The 23,551-nt window shown below is 45.3% G+C and overlaps 1 protein-coding gene across 11 annotated transcripts in view; it reads right to left on the reverse strand.

The window, feature by feature from the left end:
- nav2a (neuron navigator 2a) overlaps nt 1-23,551 on the reverse strand; it is a 1,053,608-nt gene that overhangs the window by 12,374 nt on the left and 1,017,683 nt on the right. For all 11 annotated transcript variants that reach the window (XM_038808368.1, XM_038808371.1, XM_038808364.1 and 8 more), the window contains 7 exons: nt 20,629-20,807; nt 17,359-17,512; nt 10,924-11,083; nt 10,421-10,518; nt 9,218-9,313; nt 8,123-8,291; nt 3,448-3,683 (listed from right to left, as the gene is read on the reverse strand). In XM_038808368.1, coding sequence (XP_038664296.1) covers nt 3,448-3,683; nt 8,123-8,291; nt 9,218-9,313; nt 10,421-10,518; nt 10,924-11,083; nt 17,359-17,512; nt 20,629-20,807 — 1,092 coding nt within the window. The remainder of the gene's footprint in view (nt 1-3,447; nt 3,684-8,122; nt 8,292-9,217; nt 9,314-10,420; nt 10,519-10,923; nt 11,084-17,358; nt 17,513-20,628; nt 20,808-23,551) is intronic.

The raw sequence follows: 23,551 nt of genomic DNA on the forward strand, positions 1-23,551 counted from the left end.
CCCCCCCCCCCCCTAACCTTACTTTTTAGGACACTACGGGCAATTTAGCATGGCCAATCCACCTAACCCGCACATCTTTGGACTGTGGGAGGAAACCGGAGCACCCGGAGGAAACCCACGCACACACGGGGAGGACGTGCAGACTCCGCACAGACAGTGACCCAGCCGGGAATCGAACCTGGGACCCTGGAGCTGTGAAGCATTGATGCTAACCACCATGCTACCGTGCTGCCCACTACGGTGCAGATGGAAGCCATTTGGCCCATTGCGTCTGCACTAGCTCTCCAAAAGAGCATCATGATTGAGTGCCATTCATTCCCCTGCCGTTTTCCCGTAACCCCTGCACATTGTTTCGAAACAAATAATCATCTGATGACTGGCTCGATTGAACCTGCCTCCACCACACCTCCAGGCAGTGCATTCCAGACCCAAAACACTCGCTGTGTGAAAAAGATTTATCTCACATCACATTTGCTTGTTTTGCAAATCACGTTAAACCTGTGCCCTCTTGATCTGATCTCGTTTTTAACCTTTGCAAAGTTAGTGCTTTCTTCAAGATGAGCTGAAATATGCATAATTTATTATGAAGACAACAATGGACGACTGCATCTGCAAGATCTTGACTCTGGTATATAACAGAGAAATAATGGTGCAAAAGATTACGGACTCAATACACTATACAGGAAGTGCTTAAACATGGCATCGAAAGTGAGAAGAACTCAAACATTGAGAGACTGTTAAATTTTATAACTTCATCACAGTTTTAACTGAGCGACAGATTTATTTATGGTCCGTGACATATGACTTGCATACCAATTTATCTGGCCGGCAATCAGAAATGTGCTATGATCCAATAGTGCTTAGCACATACGTCGTAAAATCTGCAAAACATTTAGGTAATAGGTTTTGTATATCCACGGGATACCCTGCCCCAACGATGGATAATGATTAGCTGGTCCAGAGTTGCAGAGTTAATCTGTGCACAGTACTGAGTTCACTGATCCCAGCCTCCTAGGCAGCAGACTGTGACAACTCTCTGCTCCGAATGGCGAAAAATTAGCTGCACTTGTTACTCCTGTTTGCTGTCCAACGGCACCACATGTGATCATCCGGTGAGGATAGGATTGGGCTGGACTGAGATACCCTGTTCACAGAGTCAAGTGACCTGACAGTACAGACTGTCAGGAGTTCAGTCTTGAGAGGTAGGAGATCTAAGTTCGCAGATGACAAGAAAATTGGTGGTGTGGTAAATAGTGAGGAGGAAAGCCTAGATTACAGGACAATAGATGTATTGGCCAGGTGGGCAGAACAGAGGCAAATGGAATTTAACCATGAAAAGTGTGAGGTGATGCATTTTGGGAGGACGAACAAGATAAGGGAATACACAATGAATGGTCTGGCGCTCGGACGTATAGAGGATCAGAGGGACCTTGGTGTGCCTGTCCATAGATCGCTGAAGGCAGCAGGACAGGTAGATATGCGGGCTAAGGTGGCTTCTGAGATACTTGCCTTTATTAGTTGAGGTATAGAATATAAAAGCAGGGAGGTTATTTTTTTAATAAATTTAGTGTACCAAATTAATTTTTTCCAATTAAGGGGCAATTTAGCGTGGCCAATCCACCTAGCCTGCACATCTTTGGGTTGTGGGGGCGAAACCCACTCAAACACGGGGAGAATGTGCAAACTCCACCTGGACAGTGACCCAGAGCCGGGATCGAACCTGGGTCCTCGGCGCTGCGAGGGAGCAATGCTAACCATTGCGCACCGTGTTGCCCACGCAGGGAGGTTATGATGGAGCTGTATAAAACGCTCGCTGGGCCCCAGCTGGAATACTGTGTGCTGTCCTGGTCACTACACTATAGGAAGTGATTGCACTGGAGAGGGTGCGGAGGAGATTCACCAGGATGTTGCCTGGCCTGCAGCATTTCAGCTATGAAGAGAGGCGGGTTAGGCTGGGGTTGTTTTCCTTCGAGCAGAGAAGTGGGACTTGATCAAGGTGTACAAAATGATGAGGGATATAGATAAGGTGGATAGCAAGGAATTTTCCCCTTAGTGGAGGGGTCAATAACCAGGGGGCATAGATTTAAGGTAAGGGGCAGGAAATTTAGAGGGGATTTGGGGAATATTTTCACCCGGGGTGGTGGGAGTCTGGAACTCACTGCTTGATGGAGTGGCAGAGGCAGGAACCCTCACAATATTTAAGAAGCATTTAGGTGAGCATTTGAAACGCCCCAGCGTACAAGCCTATGGACCAAGTGTTGGAAAATGGGATTGGAGTAGATAGCTGTTTGATGAGAGGCGCAGACCCAATAGGCCTCTTTGTGTGCTGTAAAACTTTATGGCTTGACTAAGGGCTGCCGGGGAACTTTTAGCTGTTGATTAATTGCACTATCTCTTGCTTCAATAGATCAAAAGGGCAACAATTTGCAGTGTAGTTGATACAACGCAGGTCGCGGTATTAACATTCCAATAAATATGGTAGAATTTGCTGACAGAAGAAGCTGCCCAGAATTTCCACCAATGTAGGGAATAGCTTTCTGGTGTTCCTTTTACAAACGGGATAGAGTGGCACTGGTGAAGGTGAAAAAACAGATGCAAAATGAAAATGAAAATCGCTTATTGTCACAAGTAGGCTTCAATGAAGTTACTGTGAAAAGCCCCTAGTCGCCACATTCCGGCGCCTGTCCGGGGAGGCTGGTACGGGAACTGGTGCCAGAACTGTGAGGTTAGATTGATCAGGCAGGACTCTTTCCTTTAAAATACAGAAGGTTACAGAGTCACCTAATGGAGGTGGGTAAAATTCCAAATTGGTTTGACAGGACAGTGGTCAAGAATACTTCAGAGGAGCCATCAATAAAAATAATCACTAATTAATGCAACAAATAATTCAAGAGAAATGTCTGTCCAGACGGTAATTAGAATGTGGAACTCGCTACCACAGGGAATAGTTGAGGCATATTTCAGGAAGATGGTGGAATAGTGGTAATATTACTGGGCTAGTAATCCAGAGGCCCAGGCTAATGCTCAAATTCCACCTCGGCAGCTGCTTTTTTCCCCCCTATGAACCCATCTGGTTCACTAATGTCCTTTGGGGAAGGAAATCTGCTCTCCTTACCTGGTCTGGCCTACTGTGAATCTGGAGTCACACATAATGTGTTTAACTCTTAACTGCCCTTTGAAATTACCTAGCAAGCCACTCAAGTCAAGGGCAATTAGGGTTGGGCAATAAATGCTGGCCCTGCCAATGATGCCCACATCCAATCAAAGAGTAAAGAAACAAATACAGCGCAGATGCTTTGAAGATTTGCGTCAGTATAGTATAGATCTGTTGGGTGAATGGCCTCTTTCTGTACTGTAAATTCCACATGATCAGCAACATCTATTACATCACCCTTACTCTAAACAATATACAACTGGGCAAGAATTAGAACAAACTGATTTTGTCACCTTGCTTGATTTGTGATCCACATTAAAGGTGGCAATGACTCCATCTGTCAGTTCTCTCCCTTCCCGGAGCACCATGTGCTCGGCAAGCCGATTGGCCAGGTAGGTTTTCCCAGTACCGCTTGGTCCTGACAGAATGATCCGCCGATGATCAGACAACAAGGAGACGTAACGCTGCAGCATCGGCTTTGGGATCAGTGTCTCAAACACGAGAGAATCCAAACTATGTTCTGTCAAACCTGAGGGACAGAGCAGAATTGATAAGGGTTAAAGGAAGGATAGGAGTAAGGCATGCTTTCTCTTTCTAAAAGCAGCATGTCATTTCATTTATACACTTTTCTCCATTTCACTAAACCTCTGAAGAACCACACAAAAATGTCACTTATCCATTGCCATTACATTCCCCACACTGTTAAACACTGGCTTTATCACAGAGAAGTTTTACATTTTTTCAGACTTATTACTGGTAACTTTCTCAATTATAATTTTGAGATAGGAAACAGCATATAAAAGAGGTCGAAACATCTGTATGGACATTGAGATAAAGGACCAGGTTTTACCAGCTTCTTCCTGCCTCGGAGGCAGGAATGTGTCAAAATAGTGGCCAGGCATCGGCTGACATGCATCACACATTCCCACCATCAGGCTGTCTTGCCAGCAGTGGGTAAGATGGCAGACGACTTGCCTGCCCTGAGATCAATTGAGCCTGTCGCTGTGTGGGGAGACCATCCAGGGAAACCAGGGGCCTCCAGCAGGCTCCACTGGGGCCTCCTTTTTGGGTGCTCTTCTGTCCTGAGTGGGACCTGCTCCAGCAACGGCCTCCCCCTTCGACAACCAAGTCACCCGTCATTCTCGGGTACGTGTAGCCCCAGCAAAGGTCGCTACTATCAGTGACACTGCTGGGCTGATTGCCCTGGTAGTGGAATTCCTACCAGCTCAGAAAAATCCCAGCCAAGGTTACACTCATCGCAGATTTGAATTACAGCGAACACTGAAACCAACATAAATTTTCTTTCTACCTGAAATGTCTGAATTGTTTCTGATGATTCTGCTTATGCAGCATATTCAAATAATAATGAGGGCAGCACGGTAGCATGGTGGTTAGCATAAATGCTTCACAGCTCCAGGGTCCCAGGTTCGGTTCCCGGCTGAGTCACTGTCTGTGCGGAGTCTGCACGTCCTCCCCGTGTGTGCGTGGATTTCCTCCGGGTGCTCCGGTTTCCTCCCACAGTCCAAAGATGTGCGGGTTAGGTGGATTGGCCATGCTAAATTGCCCGTAGTGTCCTAAAAAGTAAGGTTAAGGCAGGGGGGTGCGGGGTTGTTGGGTTACAGGTATAGGGTGGATACGTGGGTTTGAGTAGGGTGATCATTGCTCGGCACAACATCGAGGGCCGAAGGGCCTGTTCTGTGCCGTACTGTGCTATGTTCTATGTTCTAATAATGCTGCCCTACTCTTTTGTAATGCTGGAATAAAGCGTAACAACTTCTTCCATCATCTCCCTTCCCCCATCCTGCCTTCCCTCCCTTCCTCCCCCTTCTCTCCTTCCCCCTCCTGATGGCAAGGACTGTCCCAAAGTTTGGTTTAATGGGTTGAGACAACCCTTTGTGTTTGTCCTTGACCTATTTCTCCCCTGTGGGCAGTCGGCTGAGCTGACCATGCTGTCGGATCACACCAATCCTTCATCTCCCCTCAGCAAATGGACTTGCCCATGCTGTTACCTCCAAGAATAACTGGACAGTATTTCTGCTAATGTTCCAGCGCATTTGGACACTGATCCTCAGATGAACACTGGGGCACGTCACATCTGAATTACTCAGTTCCACAACGTGGAGTGCATTTACACAATATAGCATTGGAGGATTGCTTTGCAGGGCACAATGCCAACCCTACTGATACTTCTTGTATTCTCTATTCTGCTTTACCTTGATGGCTCAGATGCGTAATGTTGAATAAAGAACACACAGCTTTGTTAACGAACTAACTATAAATTTATTACATACTAACTAAGATTTGTTCATATTCCTAAAGTATTGTATAAAACTATGTTATCTCTAACTTACAGAACTCTCAAGTATACAACTGCTCTCCATGTCTGACACTCTTATCCAGCTCTCTCCAAACTCTTAACTCCTAATCATCCAATCATCTTCTAATCCCAGAATCCCTGAGTCACATGATAGAACATAGAACATAGAACAGTACAGCACAGAACAGGCCCTTCGGCCCTCAATGTTGTGCCGAGCCATGATCACCCTACTCAAACCCACGTATCCACCCTATACCCATAACCCAACAACCCCCCCCCCTTAACCTTACTTTTATTAGGCCACTACGGGCAATTTAGCATGGCCAATCCACCTAACCCGCACATCTTTAGACTGTGGGAGGAAACCGGAGCACCCGGAGGAAACCCACGCACACAGGGGGAGGACGTGCAGACTCCACACAGACAGTGACCCAGCCGGGAATCGAACCTGGGACCCTGGAGCTGTGAAGCATTTATGCTAACCACCATGCTACCCTGCTGATATTTATATGACTGATCTGTGGTTCCCTCGAGTGGGAGGAAGCATTATCATTAACTTGTGAACTCTTTACATCCTTGTCAATATGCATATCATTACAATACTGGCATGAGAGAAGGATAAAAATCTTTCAACAAAAATATAAGCGAGTAAAATCAAGAGGGATTGAAGAAGCTGAACTTTGACCTTTCTCACCTCTGCTTGGTGTGTTGGGCAATAGCATTCCATTATGAAGAGAGGTTCTATGCTGATAATCAGTCAAACAATTGGTGTCTGTGACCAGCGTGGTAACTTGTATTAGCATTCGAACATTCGGTTCATGCCCAATCTTAATGTAGATTCCAAACCTTGAACTAGGTTTAGTTCTGTTGCCTGAACCTCCAACTTGCATTATATCTCCCAAAATTGGAACAACACTTGTAATGTGACATAACTATGTTATTATGATCTACAATTCACAGGCTGAAAGACTAGTTGACCGAGATTAGGTAGTAACTGGATAAATACTTGAAAGAGGAAAATTTACAAGGTTAAAAGGGAAGAAGCAGGGATGGGAGTGTGCGGGACTAACTGACCAGTTATCTGAAAGAGCTAGCATAAATACAATGGCCCAAATGGGCTCCTTCTGTGCTCTATATCATTGATAACCTTTCACAGAATCTACAGCACAGAGAAATCGACAAGTTGTTGAGAACTGTCCAAATTTCCTGAAATGGTGTAACCGGCAATTTACTTTGAAATTTACACCAATCTTCTCATTGTGTGTTGAACAATATTTCTTGCAAACTTCTATTAGACCACGTCAGGAATACAGGTTTAAAATAACAATGCTGAGGAAAGCGACAAACTTATCCCCTTACTAAAAGTTAAAGTGTTAAAATTTAAGCTGGAAATCCTGGAACCATAACCTACGTACATGAATCAGTGTGCTTGAGGAAATGAAACTTTTAAATTTTTCAGTGTGCAATCATTCTGCCGCGTTCAAAGGTACAGGAATTACATTGTAGGTCTCAGTGAAGAAAATTATTTTTCAAACTGCTCAGCAAAGTTACCATAAAACACCAGAAATAAGACTAAGTTAGGGCAGTGTGGTGATCCACTGTGTGCACCTGTATTAGGGGATGTAAGGTAGGACCTGCACTACAGGTTCGCCGGTAGCCCCTGCCGGCTAGCTCCGCCCACAAGGAGCTGTATAAATATGAGTGTCCTCCTTCTGATCTGCCATTTCGCCAGCTGCAGTAGGAGGCCACGCATCTGACTGTAATAAAGCCACAGTTGTCCCAATCTGAGTCTTTCGTGCAATTGATCGTGCATTAGGCAGCACAGTGGTTAGCACTGCTGCCTCACCGCGCTGAGGTCCCAGGTTCGATCCCGGCTCTGGGTCACTGTCTGTGGGGAGTTTGCACATTCTCCCTGTGTTTGCATGGGTTTCGCCCCCACAACCCAAAGATGTGCAGGGTAGGTGGATTGGCCAAGCTAAATTGCCCCTTAATTGGAAAAAATGAATTGGGTATACTAAATTTATAAAAAAAGAAATAAGTCTTGCGGTGTCTAAAATTTTACATATAAATTTCTCTCCTGTTCAGGGCTGACATTAATTCAGAGAATGATGTGCTCTGCATTATTGTATGTGAACCATCAGACTCTGTCAAGCAGCAGCAGCGAGAATCTGCAGAAAAAATCAATGACATTTCAGTGTCAGGTAAAAATGCACCAATCACCTATTTCTCAATCTTTCCCATGGAAAATCAGCATTATGCTGTTATTACACTGCACTATGCATTTTAATGCTGTATTACGGTTTTGGCGGGCTTTCTAAAAATTCTGGGCTTACATGTCTGAACCTATCAAACTCAAGGATATACATAATTGTATTTAGAAATTCTAACTACAGTCGCCTGTGGAATGGTGCAGTAATGCTCAGCATAATCAGCAGGGGACGTCAGGAAACAGCAGCCTTGAGGGAACTAACCTTCTCTGTTCCTGTGCTTATCGGTGAAATCAGTAACTTGTAGTTACAAATTTGCCTCTCAGATAAGTCTGAGAGACTGCGGGTTACGTTTAGCCTCCACGTCTGGATTCCAGAACTTCACATTAAAAAAAATCAGGTAGAATTTTACACAATGAATAATGTTCCTATTAATGTTCATACCTTTCAATGACATTGTGATTGTGTTGCTTTCTCCTACTAAATAGCCACAGGGTAACAGTTCAGGTGTATCGATATTATTGATGCGTTTGATGTCTCCTATGCTGTAGCCCAGCACACTGTCCGAGTTTAGGCCTAATTGGCTGACTGGATCCACGTGGATAATGTATTCCTGTAAAAGATAGCGTAATTAGGTTCAACCTTGTATTGTGAACTGGAGAAGGAAACTAGAATTTCATATTTGAATTGACTATTACACTTGAGCTGATGTGTTCAAGCACAATGAGAAGTCAGGGAAAATTATTTATTCAGATAAATGTAACAAAAAACATTGTCCAATTGCTTCATTTTAAAGCACTGCCATACTTTTCAAATTGTGGGACTTGCGCTACACACTTCTGTCTCAACACAAAAGTTGAAATCTAAACTCATGTGATTTCCTGCACAACACTCCTTCCATTATAAGGACATTGGTTTTCCTTATTAGTAACTATAGTAATGACTGTGAACTCATGTGATTTTAATTCATAGGCTTTTCTAGGCTGGTAATAACTCAGGCTGCCGCTAAACAGTTCACATGTAGAGACACCAATGAGGACGGGAGCAAACTCAGCTGTGATGCCGCCCAAGGTCAAATAGCCTGCAGGCATTCCCTGCAGGGGTGTTAGAGGGCCGAGTGAGGAATCAGCACGTCGAGGGAAAGGATGGAATTTTGTTTGAATTGAGAGTACGTAAATATTATTCTTTCCCAATTAAGGGGCAATTTTAGCGTGGCCAATCCACCTACCCCGCATATCTTTGGGTTGTGGGGGTGAAACCGAAGCAGACAAGGGGAGAAAAGGGTGAAAATTAAGGCAAAAGCAAAATAGGGGGAAATGATAAAGTAAATTTCAAACCACTGTGGTCATGTAAAGTTACTAATAACAGTCTGGTAACTCCAATTGTAAAAGGAGTAGTTTCTGGCCTGAAAGAGCTGTTCCATATTTTGCTTAATGCACATTGTCCACGTAAAAGAAACCTTTGAAGATCCTCTTCCTAAACTGCCGAACCAGTGGTGACACATTCGAATCTTTGTTTCATCACTTGAGCTTTCCTCACCTTAAACAGACGGCGCACGACGCCATCCAGGACATCCCACTTTGTCTTCCCACTGACCCCAATGCAGCCGACTATATACTGGCGGATTCGAGATTCCTGTGGTGGAGTAAGGAACAGATCAGTATTTCCTTGAACAATGTAATCCAATCGTAGTGGTTATTGAACCGATGAAACTAAAGCTTCATAGAAGAGGACCAAACCAGCGTTACAATCAGCAAAACCTGTTTTCACATCGTCATTTATTTTTCTGCTCAGAAAAGACTGGCTAATAAAAGAAAAAGAAAATTCATGGAATTCTGCAACAGCATGAAAGGCATTCAAATGGACTGTAAACCTTTCTTCATTCGGACCAACAACATGCTGTAATCCCAATCCCAATATTCTGACTTGCTTTGTAGCCACATTATTTATATGGCTGGTTCAGTTCAGTTTCTGGTCAATGGTGACCCCGAGGACGATGACAGTGGAGATTAATATTATGTAAATGGGAAAACAAAATTGACAAATGCACACGCTTGAAGTGACACTTAACAATTGGCACATACTGAGGGTCTCCAAGGAATTTTGTGCCGTTAAAGTGCTCAGAGCTTGAGTATAGCATTGTGATGGTTACTGTTTTGGACAGGTGAACCCAAAGGTCATGGGTTGAAATGCCACCTTGGCATTTTGCGAGTTTGAATTTAATTAATCTGGTAACGTGTGAGCAGACACCAGAAAAATAAATGACCTTGAGAGTAGATTGTTGTAAAAATTCCCTGTGTTCAGTAATGTCCCGTATCAGCCTCCCCGGACAGGCGCCGGAATGTGGCGACTAGGGGCTTTTCACAGTAACTTCATTGAAGCCTACTCGTGACCATAAGCGGTTTTCATTTCATTTTCATTTCATGTTCTCCAGGAAAGTGAAGTCACCATCCATATCATGTCTGGTCAAAACATGACTCTAGTCACACATTGAATAATTGTCTTTCAATGCCTTCTGAAGTGATCTAGCAAGCAACTCTACCCTTTACCTGAATTTTAATTAAGCATGATAATAAGCCCCAACATGACTGGAGACAATACATATTTCCGTCATGGCTTCTAATCCTTTTGGGAGCTGAATTCTCCCAGGTAATGTTGGTCACTGCTGACTAACCGTGTCACCTTGCAGCTGCATATTGTCATGAGTATTTTCAGCAATGGAACTGGCCACCTTCAACTTACCTCCTTCCATCTCATCTCCTCCTGCAAGCGGACTACTATCTTTACGTGCCTGCCTTCTTTGCGAGCTGAGCCGTCTACATTGTCATCAAGTAGCATATCTGCTCAACAAGAACATCAATGAGAAATGGAAACATGGGAAGACAAAAGTGAAGATGAACATTTTGCTGGTTCAGTCAATGACCCCTGTATTTCTGATCTCAATTCAATACAGGTTGAACTGCATTTACAGAATTAGACATGAGGGGGCGAAACAATTCTGAATTAGGTGATGAACGGGGAGCCGTGACCAATACGATGACACTCCGGCAACACCGTGTCACAGCAATGTGTTTGAAATGATGCCAAGTTAAATAGTAATTCACCAAAATTGATAGTGTCAGCCAGAATGTTCAATCTGAGACCTACAACGTGTCCATCATTGAATATGCAATGGGTACTCTCGTAATCCATACTTTAGGTGCAAATACGGCAAAAGAAATTGGCGACTTCAGAGTTGCACATACCTAGACTGGTGGACTCGGTCAGGTTAAGGCTGTGCTGGGAAAGTCCGAGTGACTGACGAGGGGACGAAGAGATGGAAAGCTGGGACTGGGCCCGACTGCAGTTGCCTTGGGTTTCAGATTTTAATCGGTCATTCTCACACTTTAGCTTTTCAATTTCAGTCTAGAAGAAAAAAAGATTTAAATATTAAAGCAAGGCCACATGTGCTTTTTTTTAAAGCACTGTGTAATGGTGCAAAAGACCTTGGGCAGGATTCTCCGACCCCCCCACCCCGGCCGGGTACGGGAGAATCCCACCCCTTATGTTAAACAAACACTTGTTTCACAATCGCAGTGGTGCACACTCAAAGCATTTTACAAGACAGATTACAAAGAAAAAAAAGACTTGCAGCATTAAAGGGCAGCACGGTAGCACAGTGGTTAGCACTGTTGCTTCACGGTGCCAGGGATCCAGGTTCGATTCCTGGCTTGGGTCATTGTCTCTGCAGAGTCTGCACGTTCTCTCTGTGTCTGCGTGGGTTTCCGCCGGGTGCTCCGGTCTCCTCCCACAAGTCCCGAAAGACGTGTTTGTTAGGTGAATTGGACATTCTGAATTCTCCCTCTGTGTACCCGAACAGGTGCCGGAATGTGGCGACTAGGGGATTTTCACAGTAGCTTCATTTGAGTGTTAATGTAAGCCTACTTGTAACACTAATAAAGATTATTATTAAAAGACGCATTTATATAGCATTAAAAAGACTTGCATTTATATGGCGCTTTTCACACTCAAATTGACGTCTCAAAGCACTTTACAGCCAATGTAGTTTTTAAAAAAGTGTAGTCGCTGTTGTAATTTAGGAAGCAGAGCAGCCAATATGTGCACAGAAAGATCCCACAAACAGCATTAATGAATATTAGCCAAGAGACTTCACATAATTCCCCTGCTCTTCTTCGAAATAGTGTCACGGGATATTTTACATCCATCCATCCAATAAGGGAGATGGGGGCTTCGGATTAATATCTCATCCAAAGACAGCAGCTCTGAAAGTTCAGGGCCCCCTCAATGCCGCACTGGAGTGGCAGCCTTGATTTTTACACTCAAGCTCCTGATTGGGGCTTGAACCTTGACTCTTGTCAACTCAGCGGCGAGTATTCTACCCATTGAACCACAGCTGTCAATGCCACTATTCAACACTTTTATCTTGCCTTGCTTATTTACTACTCCCTTGTGCGAGTACGTAAAGGTTTCCTCTGAAAAACTGGAATCTGAACAACACGGATGAGCACGCACCCCAACTCATCACGAGATTAGTACTTGGGGGGAAGATAGTATTTGGTTAGAATAGCCATGTAATTCTAAATGTTACACAGGAAGATCTGGAGTGATTCCATAAAACAAAAGGTTCAGTGCATCAATGAATATTTCTCAAGTGAATTATGTTCTCACATGATCGTCTCAAAAGAAATCAAATTGGCTTCGGTAATAGGAAACCACGAATGAGTAACATGAGCAGCAAAGTTGCTGAAGTTTGTATGTATTGGCAAAATCTTGGAGTCAAGGAAAGAAAATATTTTATTAAAACCTGGGGCTGGTTTCTCCGGTTTTGAGGCTATGTCCGGAGGAAGTGTCTAGTTCTACGATGAAAAAAATCGGTGAGGACCCAGCGCCGACCCTCCAACCGGTGAGGGGCCAGAGCCGTGCCACATAAAACACAAGGTCTTCCCAAACTAAATGGCCAGAGAATGGCTGGGTCCGTGGCCGTGCATGCGCAGCGGCCGCACCGTACAACATGGCGGTGGCCGCGTGCAGACATGACCTGCCAGTCCCCTCAGCCCTCACCGAAACCACCCCGGACAGCGGCACAGATTCCCCCCCCCCCCCCCCCCCGGCAATGACTAGGCGGCGCTGGACACAGTCTGCAGCCGACAGGTTCATGAAAACTGAGGGCACAAGTGAACCACGCCGTTGTGAACCCGGCCCATCGAGGGCGGAGCTTCGGGGGAGGGCCTTCCGGTAACGTCCTGAGGCCGTCCCAACGGCGTGTGGCTTGCTCCTCGATGATGCCATTGTGGAGGGGGTGGAGCCTCTGAAAACAGGCACTGACCCGATTTGGTAGCAAAAGGGATTCTTCGCCCGATCGTCGATTATGAAATTGACGTCGGGGAATGGAGAATCTCACCCCTAAAGTCGGATTCTGAAGTTGTTCGAATGAGGGGGTCGCACTAATGGATTTACGGATAACACTAGAATGAAACCCTCCCCTCATTTCCATCCCTTTTCCATAGGAACGTGAGAAATAGGAGGCTAGGCCATTCAGCCCGTCTGCCCTTCATTAGGATCGTGGCTGACTGGATTGTGGCCCCAACTCCATTTTTCTGCTGCCCCCCGCCATAACCTCTGAATCCTTCAATCCCAGTCTTAGCAATTATCTCATCATAAATTTTTATATTGATAAAGGAATGCTACTGCCTTCTTGGGCAATGCCATTTCTCCGTGATATGGTCACACAAGTGAATACTATTAAGAATCAAACTGTTAATTTGGAAAATGCTGTTGAATGGGTTATAATAACATTAGCCCTAGACTTTGTTTTGTATTTCACACCTGTGATTAACTTTTAGCAGACTAATTTTCTGAGTGGCATAGAATTTTACAGCCCATTGTGTCTGTCAGCCATCAAGCATCTATCTATTCTAATCCCATTTTCCAGCACATGGTGCGTAGCCTTGTAGGCTATAGTGTTTCAAATTAGCTAACAATAGATAGTTATTCATCAATGATTGGTAAACTGATCAACTTGATCCCATGAAAGCAAACCATTGAGAGAAAAGTAACTTAAAATTACACAAGCCGCCAAAACAATGCTTTTCTAGGTTAACCTTCAATGAGCACAAAGCACTGATGGGAAGCAATCCTGAATCAAGAGCTGTTATATGTGCTGTACTGTTTTAAAATGTACAGCTGACTGACAATCACTTTGTTTGTTTGTTTGCTAGCTTATTTAAACAATAGCGGTGCAGATATTTGTGACAACAAGCAACCCTGTTGTTTTGCTTTCCTGTGGCGAGGGCTCATGGCTGGGGAACCAATCACAAAATCCACCCCACTCTGCCCACCAAAAAAACAGCTGCAGCCACATCTGGCCAAACACAGCCAAATGGGCTTTCCAAATGTCCTCTGGCTAATCTATTTCACACACACAGCTCTCTGATAACCTGCTGATGATAATAAAGGCTTCCTTCCACTTGGGGACAGTAGGCAAGAAAGGTTGGCCGGTCTCCAAGGCATTGCTACTGTCTCTCTGAGGGGCTCAAGGCAGAATCAAGAGTAAGGAAATCTCGTTCTTCAGCAACATTCCAGCTTCTTTCTAAAAGAATAAACTGAACATCATAAGATCAGCAATTAATTGCAGCTTGAAGCAAAACGAGTTGGGCCGAATGGTCACCTCTGAGCTACAATTTACAGGCCGTTTTCCTGTTGAATTGGCTCTGAGTAAGGGCTTTATGGTTGAAAATGTGGAGTTTCATGAAGCACTTTGTTTAGTTCCAGGCACTAAGGCACAAGAGAAACATTCTAGCTTGGTCTCCAGAGTAATCCTGAATGCTGCTCCAGTGGCTCGAGACAAACATGCTGGAAGCGTACGGTGTAAACCAAAAGGGGCTTATTAAGGAAGATAAAAGGCAAGTACAATATTGTCACGGGATAACTCTGTACAGGTGTTCACCAGACGTGATTCCAGGGATTGTGGGACTGTCATATGAGGAGAGATTGACTAGTTTAGGATTGTTCTCGCTGGAGTTCAGAAGAATGAGGGGGAGATCTCATAGAGACTTATAAAATTCTAACAGGACTAGACAGGGTAGATGCAGGGAAGATGTTCCCAATGGTGGATGTGTCCAGAACCAGGGGTCACAGTCTGAGGATTCAGGGTAAACCATTTCAGACAGAGATGAGGAGACATTTCTTCACCCAAAGAGTGGCGAGCCTGTGGAATTCATTACCACAGGAAGTAGTTGATGCTAAAACATTGAATATATTCAAGAGGCGACTAGATGTAGCACTTGGGACGAATGGGATCAAAGGCTATGGGGAGAAAGCAGGATTAGGCTATTGAGTTGGATGATCAGCCATGATCATGGTGAATGGCGGAGCAGGCTCGAAGGGACAAAAGGCCTCCTCCTGCTCCTATCTTCTATGTATCTATGTACTCCCCAGTTCCAGGGGTCACTCTGCCCAGCCCCTCTGCTTCCTGACCCCACACTGGTGCGCTATTGGCGGGGCCCACGTGCTCCAGCAAGATTGGCTCAGACACCCATCACATGGACCCGGGGGCCCACTCCCTTAAAGGGGCCACACTACCACATCCCATCCCTTGGGGCAGCAGGGTAGCATGGTGGTTAGCATAAATGCTTCACAGCTCCAGGGTCCCAGGTTCGATTCCCGGCTGGGTCACTGTCTGTGTGGAGTCTGCACGTCCTCCCCCTGTGTGCGTGGGTTTCCTCCGGGTGCTCCGGTTTCCTCCCACAGTCCAAAGATGTGCGGGTTAGGTGGATTGGCCATACTAAATTGCCCCTAGTGTCCTAATTAAAGTAAGGTTAAGAGGGGGTTGTTGGGTTACGGGTATAGGGTGGATACGTGGGTTTGAGTAGGGTGATCATGGCTCGGCACAACATTGAGGGCCGAAGGGCCTGTTCTGTGCTGTACTGTTCTATGTTCTATGTTCTTTAAGTTCCTGACTTAACAACACGATAACTATTTACAATACAGTACACGAGGGATAACAATAGGAGGGTCAGTCCATTAAAGAGTCAATCGGTCCAGGACCTCCTAATCCCAACCGATCTCCTCAACACCACAGCCAGTGTTTCAGCCCCTGGAACAATCGGAACAATCAGGTAGCAGTGTCCCAGTCTCAGCACCGGCTACTGGATCAGCAGGTTCACCACATGTACCACAGGTAAGGCCGTCTCCTGAACCCCTGACTGCTCTTGTACAGGGACAGCCGCAGGCACCCTGCCGACAACATTAGGATCCACCCTCACTGGACCAGGGGCCACCAACCGCCAGCTCCTTAAGTGGTCCACATGCTCTTTAAGTGTCTTGCCAACTACCTTAACAACATACGAAACAGCCCATCTCCTCACCCGAGTGGGCATCAACCAGGATTTAAAACATTCGGCCCAGAAAAGGTTCTCCATAGTCTACAAGGACCCTGGTCCAAGGACGGCCTGGCCATTCTCAGGGGTGGTTGGATGCTGGTTGACAGGAGTGATGACTGCTGGGTCTGACATGGGGGCACCAAGTCCTTGATTGACTTATTGATACCAGGCCACCAAATACAGCTGCGGCCCAGCACCTTCACCTTAAGTTTTCCCCGGGTTGGCGCACTCCTGAAGGTGGTGTTCCCCTGCCGGGGGTGGAACGACCACATGTGATTCCCCCAAAATCATCACGTCTTCACAAGTGAGTACATCACGGCGTGTAAAATAGGGCCTCATGTTCCCAGCTTTGTCGTGATACCAACCAGACTGAAATTTTTAAGGGCAGCACGGTAGCATTGTGGATAGCACAATTGCTTCACAGCTCCAGGGTCCCAAGTTCGATTTCGACTTGGGTCACTGTCTGTGTGGAGTCTGCACATCCTCCCCGTGACTGCGTGGGTTTCCTCCGGGTACTCCGGTTTCCTCCCACAGTCCAAAGATGTGCAGGTTGGGTGGATTGGCCATGAAAAATTGTCCAAAATTCTATGATTAACCTAGGACAAAAGTTCGGCGCAACATCGTGGGCCGAAGGGCCTGTTCTGTGCTGTATTTCTCTATCTCTATCCTTTGGATGGGATCCGATCTCGACTGGTCCAACTTCGAACGTGATCGGATGAATTGGGCAATGTATCCAAAAAGTATCCAATAAATAATTGCGGAAGAATAGGTCACCATTAAAACACCCATCTTTTACTGGGCCCCACTGTAATCTTCTCAGCTCTTAGCTGAATCCAAGCTTTTACCAATATGAAATGGGGGCCTCTGAGATCTTGCTTTCCAAATTTTCCTATTTACCCTGTGCAATCCTTGGCATTGAGTCACTCAGAGAGCATTGAGATAAACAGACAGCGTCGCAGACAAAAACCCACATCCTCAACTGCCTGCACTATTACACCAATGTTAATATTTTGTTGAAGGATGTTTTGATCTAGAGGCCCTGGATGAAGTTATAGGAGACCCAACTAGATTGATTCCCAGTATTAAAGGCACTCAGTAAGAGATAAGAGAGCAGTGGCTTTGGAAAACGTACACCCGGGGCCGAGTTACGATAAATTAAACCACATTTTAGAAACAAATCAATTCACAGAATAGTACAGCAGAGGAGGCCCTTTGGCCCATCAAGTCTGCACCGATGCATGAAAAGCACCTGATCTGTCTACCTCATCACATTTGTCAGTGTAAGGCAAGCCAGCTCACCTGCATTCTGTTCATGGCTTCACGCAGCTGGTCTAGTTGGTGAGCAGAGCTCAGTGCCTCAAGCCGAATATCTGTCAACTTCATCTCTTTCTCTCTTAGCTCGCCCCGGAGCTGTATAATAGTCTCAGCTTCACCATCGATGCAATCAGAGATACTGAGAAAAGAAAGGGGGCAAAAGTCCTGAGTGTATATTCATCCTTTCAATCAAGAAGAATTGAAAACAGTGACCCACTCTAGGAAACCACAATTAGATGCTTTGTTAAATCGTTTACACTCAATGTTTACCGACTTATAAAATGACAATGAGCTTCTTACTCAAAATTGATCATCAGAAGCAATGAACCCATTGATTGCTTTCAGACATGGAGCAATAAAAATAGGGCACGAGCCCTATTTTACTGGTCCACCTGCCAATGTTCCTGCCCACAGGAGGATCGCACACGCCAGCCCCATGATTTGTGTCCCATGTAGCATTTCATCATGAAATCAGTATGAGCTGATGAACCATCATTCCTTAATCAGAGAATTTACGCCATTATGCAGTTCGAACATATCAAACAATACAGTGACATGACACGTATTACCCTGACAACCAGCAGTGCGAGATATCTGGGCACTCTCACACCTTCCAAATTCCCAGAAGGAAACCACTTTCCTTTCCTTCATACACATGGTGTAAGAAAAACAAATGCTCCATAAATGGACATTTAGAGGGTAAGTGTAATGTCACCATTAGAAATGTGGAGCAAGGGCAGCACGGTGGCGCAGTGGGTTAGCACTGCTGCCTCACGGCGCTGAGGTCCCAGGTTCAATCCCAGCTCTGGGTCACTGTCCGTGTGGAGTTTGCACATTCTCCCTGTGTTTGCGTGGGTTTCGCCCCCACAACCCAAAGATGTGCAGGGTAGGTGGATTGGCCACGCTAAATTGCCCCTTAATTGGAAAAAATTAATTGGGTACTCTAAATTTATTTAAAAAAAGAAATGTGGAGCAAAAGAGAATTCCCTCTACCCTCTCTGTGACTACAGAAAGGCCAAGCTTTCTGTCAGCATCGCTCTGATGCCATTGTATGATCAGTGTTTTAGGAAGTGGAACCTACCCCACAATATTCCCATGTACCAGGCCAGAGAATAGCACAGAGCATTGCAGATGAATAGACCACAGAAAATGAGTTAACAATGTTGAATCTCTGGCAGCCATTCAAACAGTACCCTAAATTCTCGGAGAGTAATTTGCTTTTACATTAAACAAGCAAATGTTTAAGAGATTAAGATGGTCATCAATGTGTTGTTTGCTTCAGGGGGTCAGGAGGTCAGTCACTCACAATGCGCAGGCTCTGACTTGTTCTTGTTGCCACCATATTTATATGCCTGGTGCAGTTAGGTTTCTAGTCAATGGTAGCTTCCAAAGAGTTAATGGTTTGGCAATGGTAATGCTGTGGAACGTCACTGAGAGATAATTAGATTCACTTGTTGGAGGTCATTGCCTAGCACCTGTTGACATCAATATTACTTATCAGCCCAAGCTTGAATGTTGTCCATTTCTCGTTGTATTCAGGCACGAGCTGCTTCAGTATCTGAAAAGTTGCTAATCATAGAATCTATGGCATGGAGACAGGCCCTTCGGCCCCAAACTGGTCCATGCCAATCAAAAAGCCCAGTTATGCTAACCCCATTTGCCTGCATTTTGCCCATATCCCTCTAAACCTTTCCCATTGATGCATCACTTTGCTGATGATTAATGTAGACTGTTGGGGCAGTAATAGGCCAGTTTGGATTTGTCCTGCTTTTTGTGGACAGGGTATATCTGGACAATTTTCCACATTGTTAGCTGTGTTGCAGCTTCACTGGAGTAGCTTAGCTGTGGCACGGCTAGTTTTGGCGCAGAGGTCTTCAGCAGTACAGTCGGGATGTTGTCAGGGTCCAGCAGTCTTCAATGCTTTCAGTCATTTATTGACCAAATGGAGTGAATCAAATTGGCTGAAGACTGACATCTATGAGGCTAAAACTCACAGGGGCTGATTTAGCACAGGGGTAAATCGCTGGCTTTTAAAGCAGATCAAGGCAGGCCAGCAGCACGGTTCAATTCCCATACCAGCCTCCCCGAACAGGTGCCGGAATGTGGCGACTAGGAGCTTTTCACAGTAACTTCATTTGAAGCCTACTTGTGGCAATAAGCGATTTTCATTTCATTTTTTCATTTCAAAGAGACCGAGGTGAATCACCCACACAGTACTTCTGCTTGAAGATGGTTGCAAATCCTTCCGCCTTGTCTTTTACACTGAGGTGCTGCAAACCCCCATTATTGAGGATTGGCATATTTGTGGAGTCTCCTCCTCCTGTTAGTTGTAACATGGTCCATCACCATTCATGGCAGATTGTGGCAGGACTGTAGAGTCGTTATTTGACCCGCTAGTTGTGGGAACACTTAATTCTATCTCCAGCACACTGTGTCTGCTGTATTGCAGTGGCTACTCCTATCTATATTATCATGGACGGGTGCACCTGCAGCAGCTGGAGCAGTGGGGATGAAGCCATGTAGATTCCCCCCTCCTGTTGAACCTTCTGTCACCACCTACCATATGCCCAGTTTGGCAAATTCGTCCTTCAATACTTGGTCAGTAGTGGTGCTACCGGGCCAGTCTTGGTGATGGACATTGAAGTCCCCGACCCAAATTACATCCTGTGCCCTTTCTACCCTCAACCAATGGTTCTTCAAAGTGGTGTCCAACATGGTGGAGCAATGCTAAGCATTTGTCGTCCACCGCTAATTGCCCTTGAACAGAATGGCTTGCTGGGGAATTGAAGAGTGATGTTAAGAGTCAACCACATTGGTTTAGATTTGGAGTCACGTGTCGGCCAGATCAGGTAAGGATGGCAGATTTCCTCTCAGACATTAGTAAATTTTCTATCAATGATAGTTTCATGGTCACTATTACTGAGACGAGCTTTCAATTCCAGATTTAATAATTGAACTTAAATTCCACCAGCTACCGGAGCAGGGTTTGAACCCGTGTCTCCAAAGGTTTAGCCTGGGCCTCAGGATTACTAATCCCGTTACATTACCACTGTGCCACCATCGCCGCACACCCATGTTAGCTTGTTGCTTGACTGGTCTCCATCTTATGGGTTAGCAATATAGCTGATACACTAGGGGCCAGTTACACACATGACCATTAAACATGGCCACATTCTGCCCAGGAATAAACAGAACTGACCAATGAAAAGCAAACATCGGTTTTTGGCTTTCGGTAATAAATAAAGGTCTACGTACAGCGAGTTGGAGTGAGATGTTCTCATCATTGGGGTTGAGGGAGTAGATCCATTGTGAGTAAACTTGGGGGAAGAAGGTAAGGAAGAATCCGGGGTATTCATTTCTTCAATATCCGAATGAGATGAGGCAGATTTAGGAGACTTCTTTTTGCCAAATGCTTGCTTGAAGGAACTTCTTAACTAAACAACACAAATATTCACACAAGATGTAAAATGAGTATTCAGAGGTAAATAAGCATTTGTGTATACCTTTAAATTGATTTCCCACACTCCCAATAATGTACTAACACTTGTGAGCAAGTCACACTGTAATGCGGTTACCGATAGTTAATTGAAACAACTGGGAAATAATAATGATAACACTTCTCTTCCTTCACCTGAGGTGGCACTGAAGCCTCTGTCAGCCTGTTACAAGAAGGACAGGGAAAGGTAGATTTGATGCCAATCCCCTGCTTTAAATTCAGCGAAATCCTGGATAAACTATGTCAAAGGCTGGGTTACCACTAATCCCCCGCTGATGTTATGGCAGGAGGTGGGTAACATCCTGTGGAAACTGTAGCTAGCAATTCCCACTGAGCAGCCACAAGCCATGAGGAGATTCAACAGCACATTAAAAGCAGATTCAGCACGTGACAGAAAAAAAGTGATGATGCCTTTAGTCTAACCGCATGTTGAATATTACTTAAAACAGAAACGTTTTAAATCAGAATGTTACAAATGAGGATTTTCCTTTAGGAATTTACTTGTTCATCTGCAACCTAGGAGATATAAAAATTACCTTTGAATATCACATTGGCCACAATCGGCAGTTGCATTAGTAAAGTAGACCACATTGCAACATTGTAGTCTCCTTTAGAAATATTTTTCACTGACATTACTGTCTTTCTGATCAACCTGATGTAAACATGGGCAAAGCGCATTCCTACATTTTTGCAAAGTTGAACAAATATCCTCCTAAAGCTCCCGCTGGATTAGAATATCTGACAGGCAACCATAAAAAAACATCATCATGAGAAGCACAACACGACACAAATCCAAAAAACAAGAATAATTGAAAAGGATAAGAACATTTGAATGAATCACAACAATAACAATGTCTGCCTCTGTGGACAATTCAAAGATTTGTCCTTAAAAGTAAGAATTAAATTTAAGACCATTAATTAGAATATTGAAGGATGCATCAAGAGTGGTGTTGTTCCCCACCAGGCAGCGATAAGGCGCATTTTGCAAGGTAGAAATGGATTCTTCACACATCAGGTTTATTTTTCTTCCCACAGACTCATAAACATCTACTTAGGGAAAGCTCAAGTATGAGTGTTCAGTCGAGACGGGAGTTCATGCAGTTCAGGGTTCAGCAAATTATGTCACCCTCACCCAAACACAGGTGACTTCAATGAAAAAGAACACTGACTTTGTTCTGTGTTTAGCTACTGATGCGTCTACAAAGAGTGACGTGCATCCAACAGCTGCAGCAATCCATCCATTAGCAACATTAATCTTCCAGAAAATACGTTTTCCATTTTGGCCGGTCCTCGGGATGATTACTCGGCAGTCGCGATCTGAATATCGGGGCCTCTGCTTACTGCCACGTTCCTGGGGCCTCCACATGCAGGAACCTTATTCCCACATGCTACCAAGTATGTTCTTCCTGGCCTCACAAGAAACAGCCACCCTATCTGTCTACCCTATCCCTCCATTCAGTCTTCATTGTCAACCAAGTACCTAGGGATAAAGTTGACCGCGTGCCTCCCCCCAAATAAATAAGCACTTCACTGAATTTGTTATCTTTATTGGAGGAACAAATGTTTTGACAAAAAATTGTGAATTAAATCTATTAAGTGTGCAAAGTAATGGTAATAGGAAATTAAAGGTAGTTTTAAGGGATTTATATCTGTATTTGTGAACATTAGAAATAACGTATAGCTTTAATTGGATTTAACCAAACGTTTCCGTGCCTGGAAGGGTAAAACCTACAGTTAGATTCATGCTGGACAATGATGTTTGCTTGCCCCGCCGCATATTCCTTACCTGCGGTCATTGCCGGCGGCCCGCCCCCAACTGGCCGAAATCCCGATGGCGTGGATCTAATGTGGTCCTGCCATTTGGGATACTCGCGTGGCGGCCACGGGTTCAGTCCGGGGCTGCCAAGGTCGGGGGCGGGCTAATCGGAGGACGGGGGGGCCTCATACCGGACCGGGCTATTTTTGGGTGGGCGGTTCGGATTGGGCCCGCGGCCAGTAGGGGGCACTGTTTGGGAGCTCCAGCTCCGTGGTCTGAGTCCAGCATGGAGCACGGCGTGGCCGCTGGAGGCCGCCACCATGCGCATGCGTGGCCTCTGACCCGGAGGTGCGGGGGCCCGGGGGCTAAAGCTGTGACCTTCCCGACGGGTCCCTGCTGGGTCCCTGCTAGCCCCCTGCATGGCTATGGCATGACCTTTTCACGCCAGTTTTTTCGGCAAGAAAAGCCAGTTTTTACGACGGCATGGGGACATAGTCCCAAAAACGGAGAATCCAGCCCCTGGGCTGAATTTGAGAATGCACACTGCTAAGGGAAAGCATAATTGTGAGAGAAGATTTTAACGTGTTTTTGGGAGTGGAGTTTGGAAACTCTCGTGTGACAATATCTGAGGCGGAGGGGGTGGGATTCTGTGGATACATCCATAAACATTCACTTGGGGTTGAGGGAAAAGAGTATCTTTGCCCACAGTCATTTTGTGTGCTTAAAAATGACTTTGGTTAATGAGGCATTTGTTGAGTAAGATGTAATTTGTAACGTCCGGGGGCAGCCATAAGCTGAACGGTCGCACAGAAGATGGCTCTCGCCAAGGAATGGGCACCAAACTAGCAAAAACCCAGACCAACCCCTCCCCCAATCAATAATCCATCAGATTTGGGATGCTGGCAAAGCATCAGGCAATCCGCAAG

This window comes from Scyliorhinus canicula, chromosome 9 (genome assembly GCF_902713615.1).
Source record: "Scyliorhinus canicula chromosome 9, sScyCan1.1, whole genome shotgun sequence".
NCBI classification, from domain to species: Eukaryota; Metazoa; Chordata; class Chondrichthyes; order Carcharhiniformes; family Scyliorhinidae; genus Scyliorhinus; species Scyliorhinus canicula.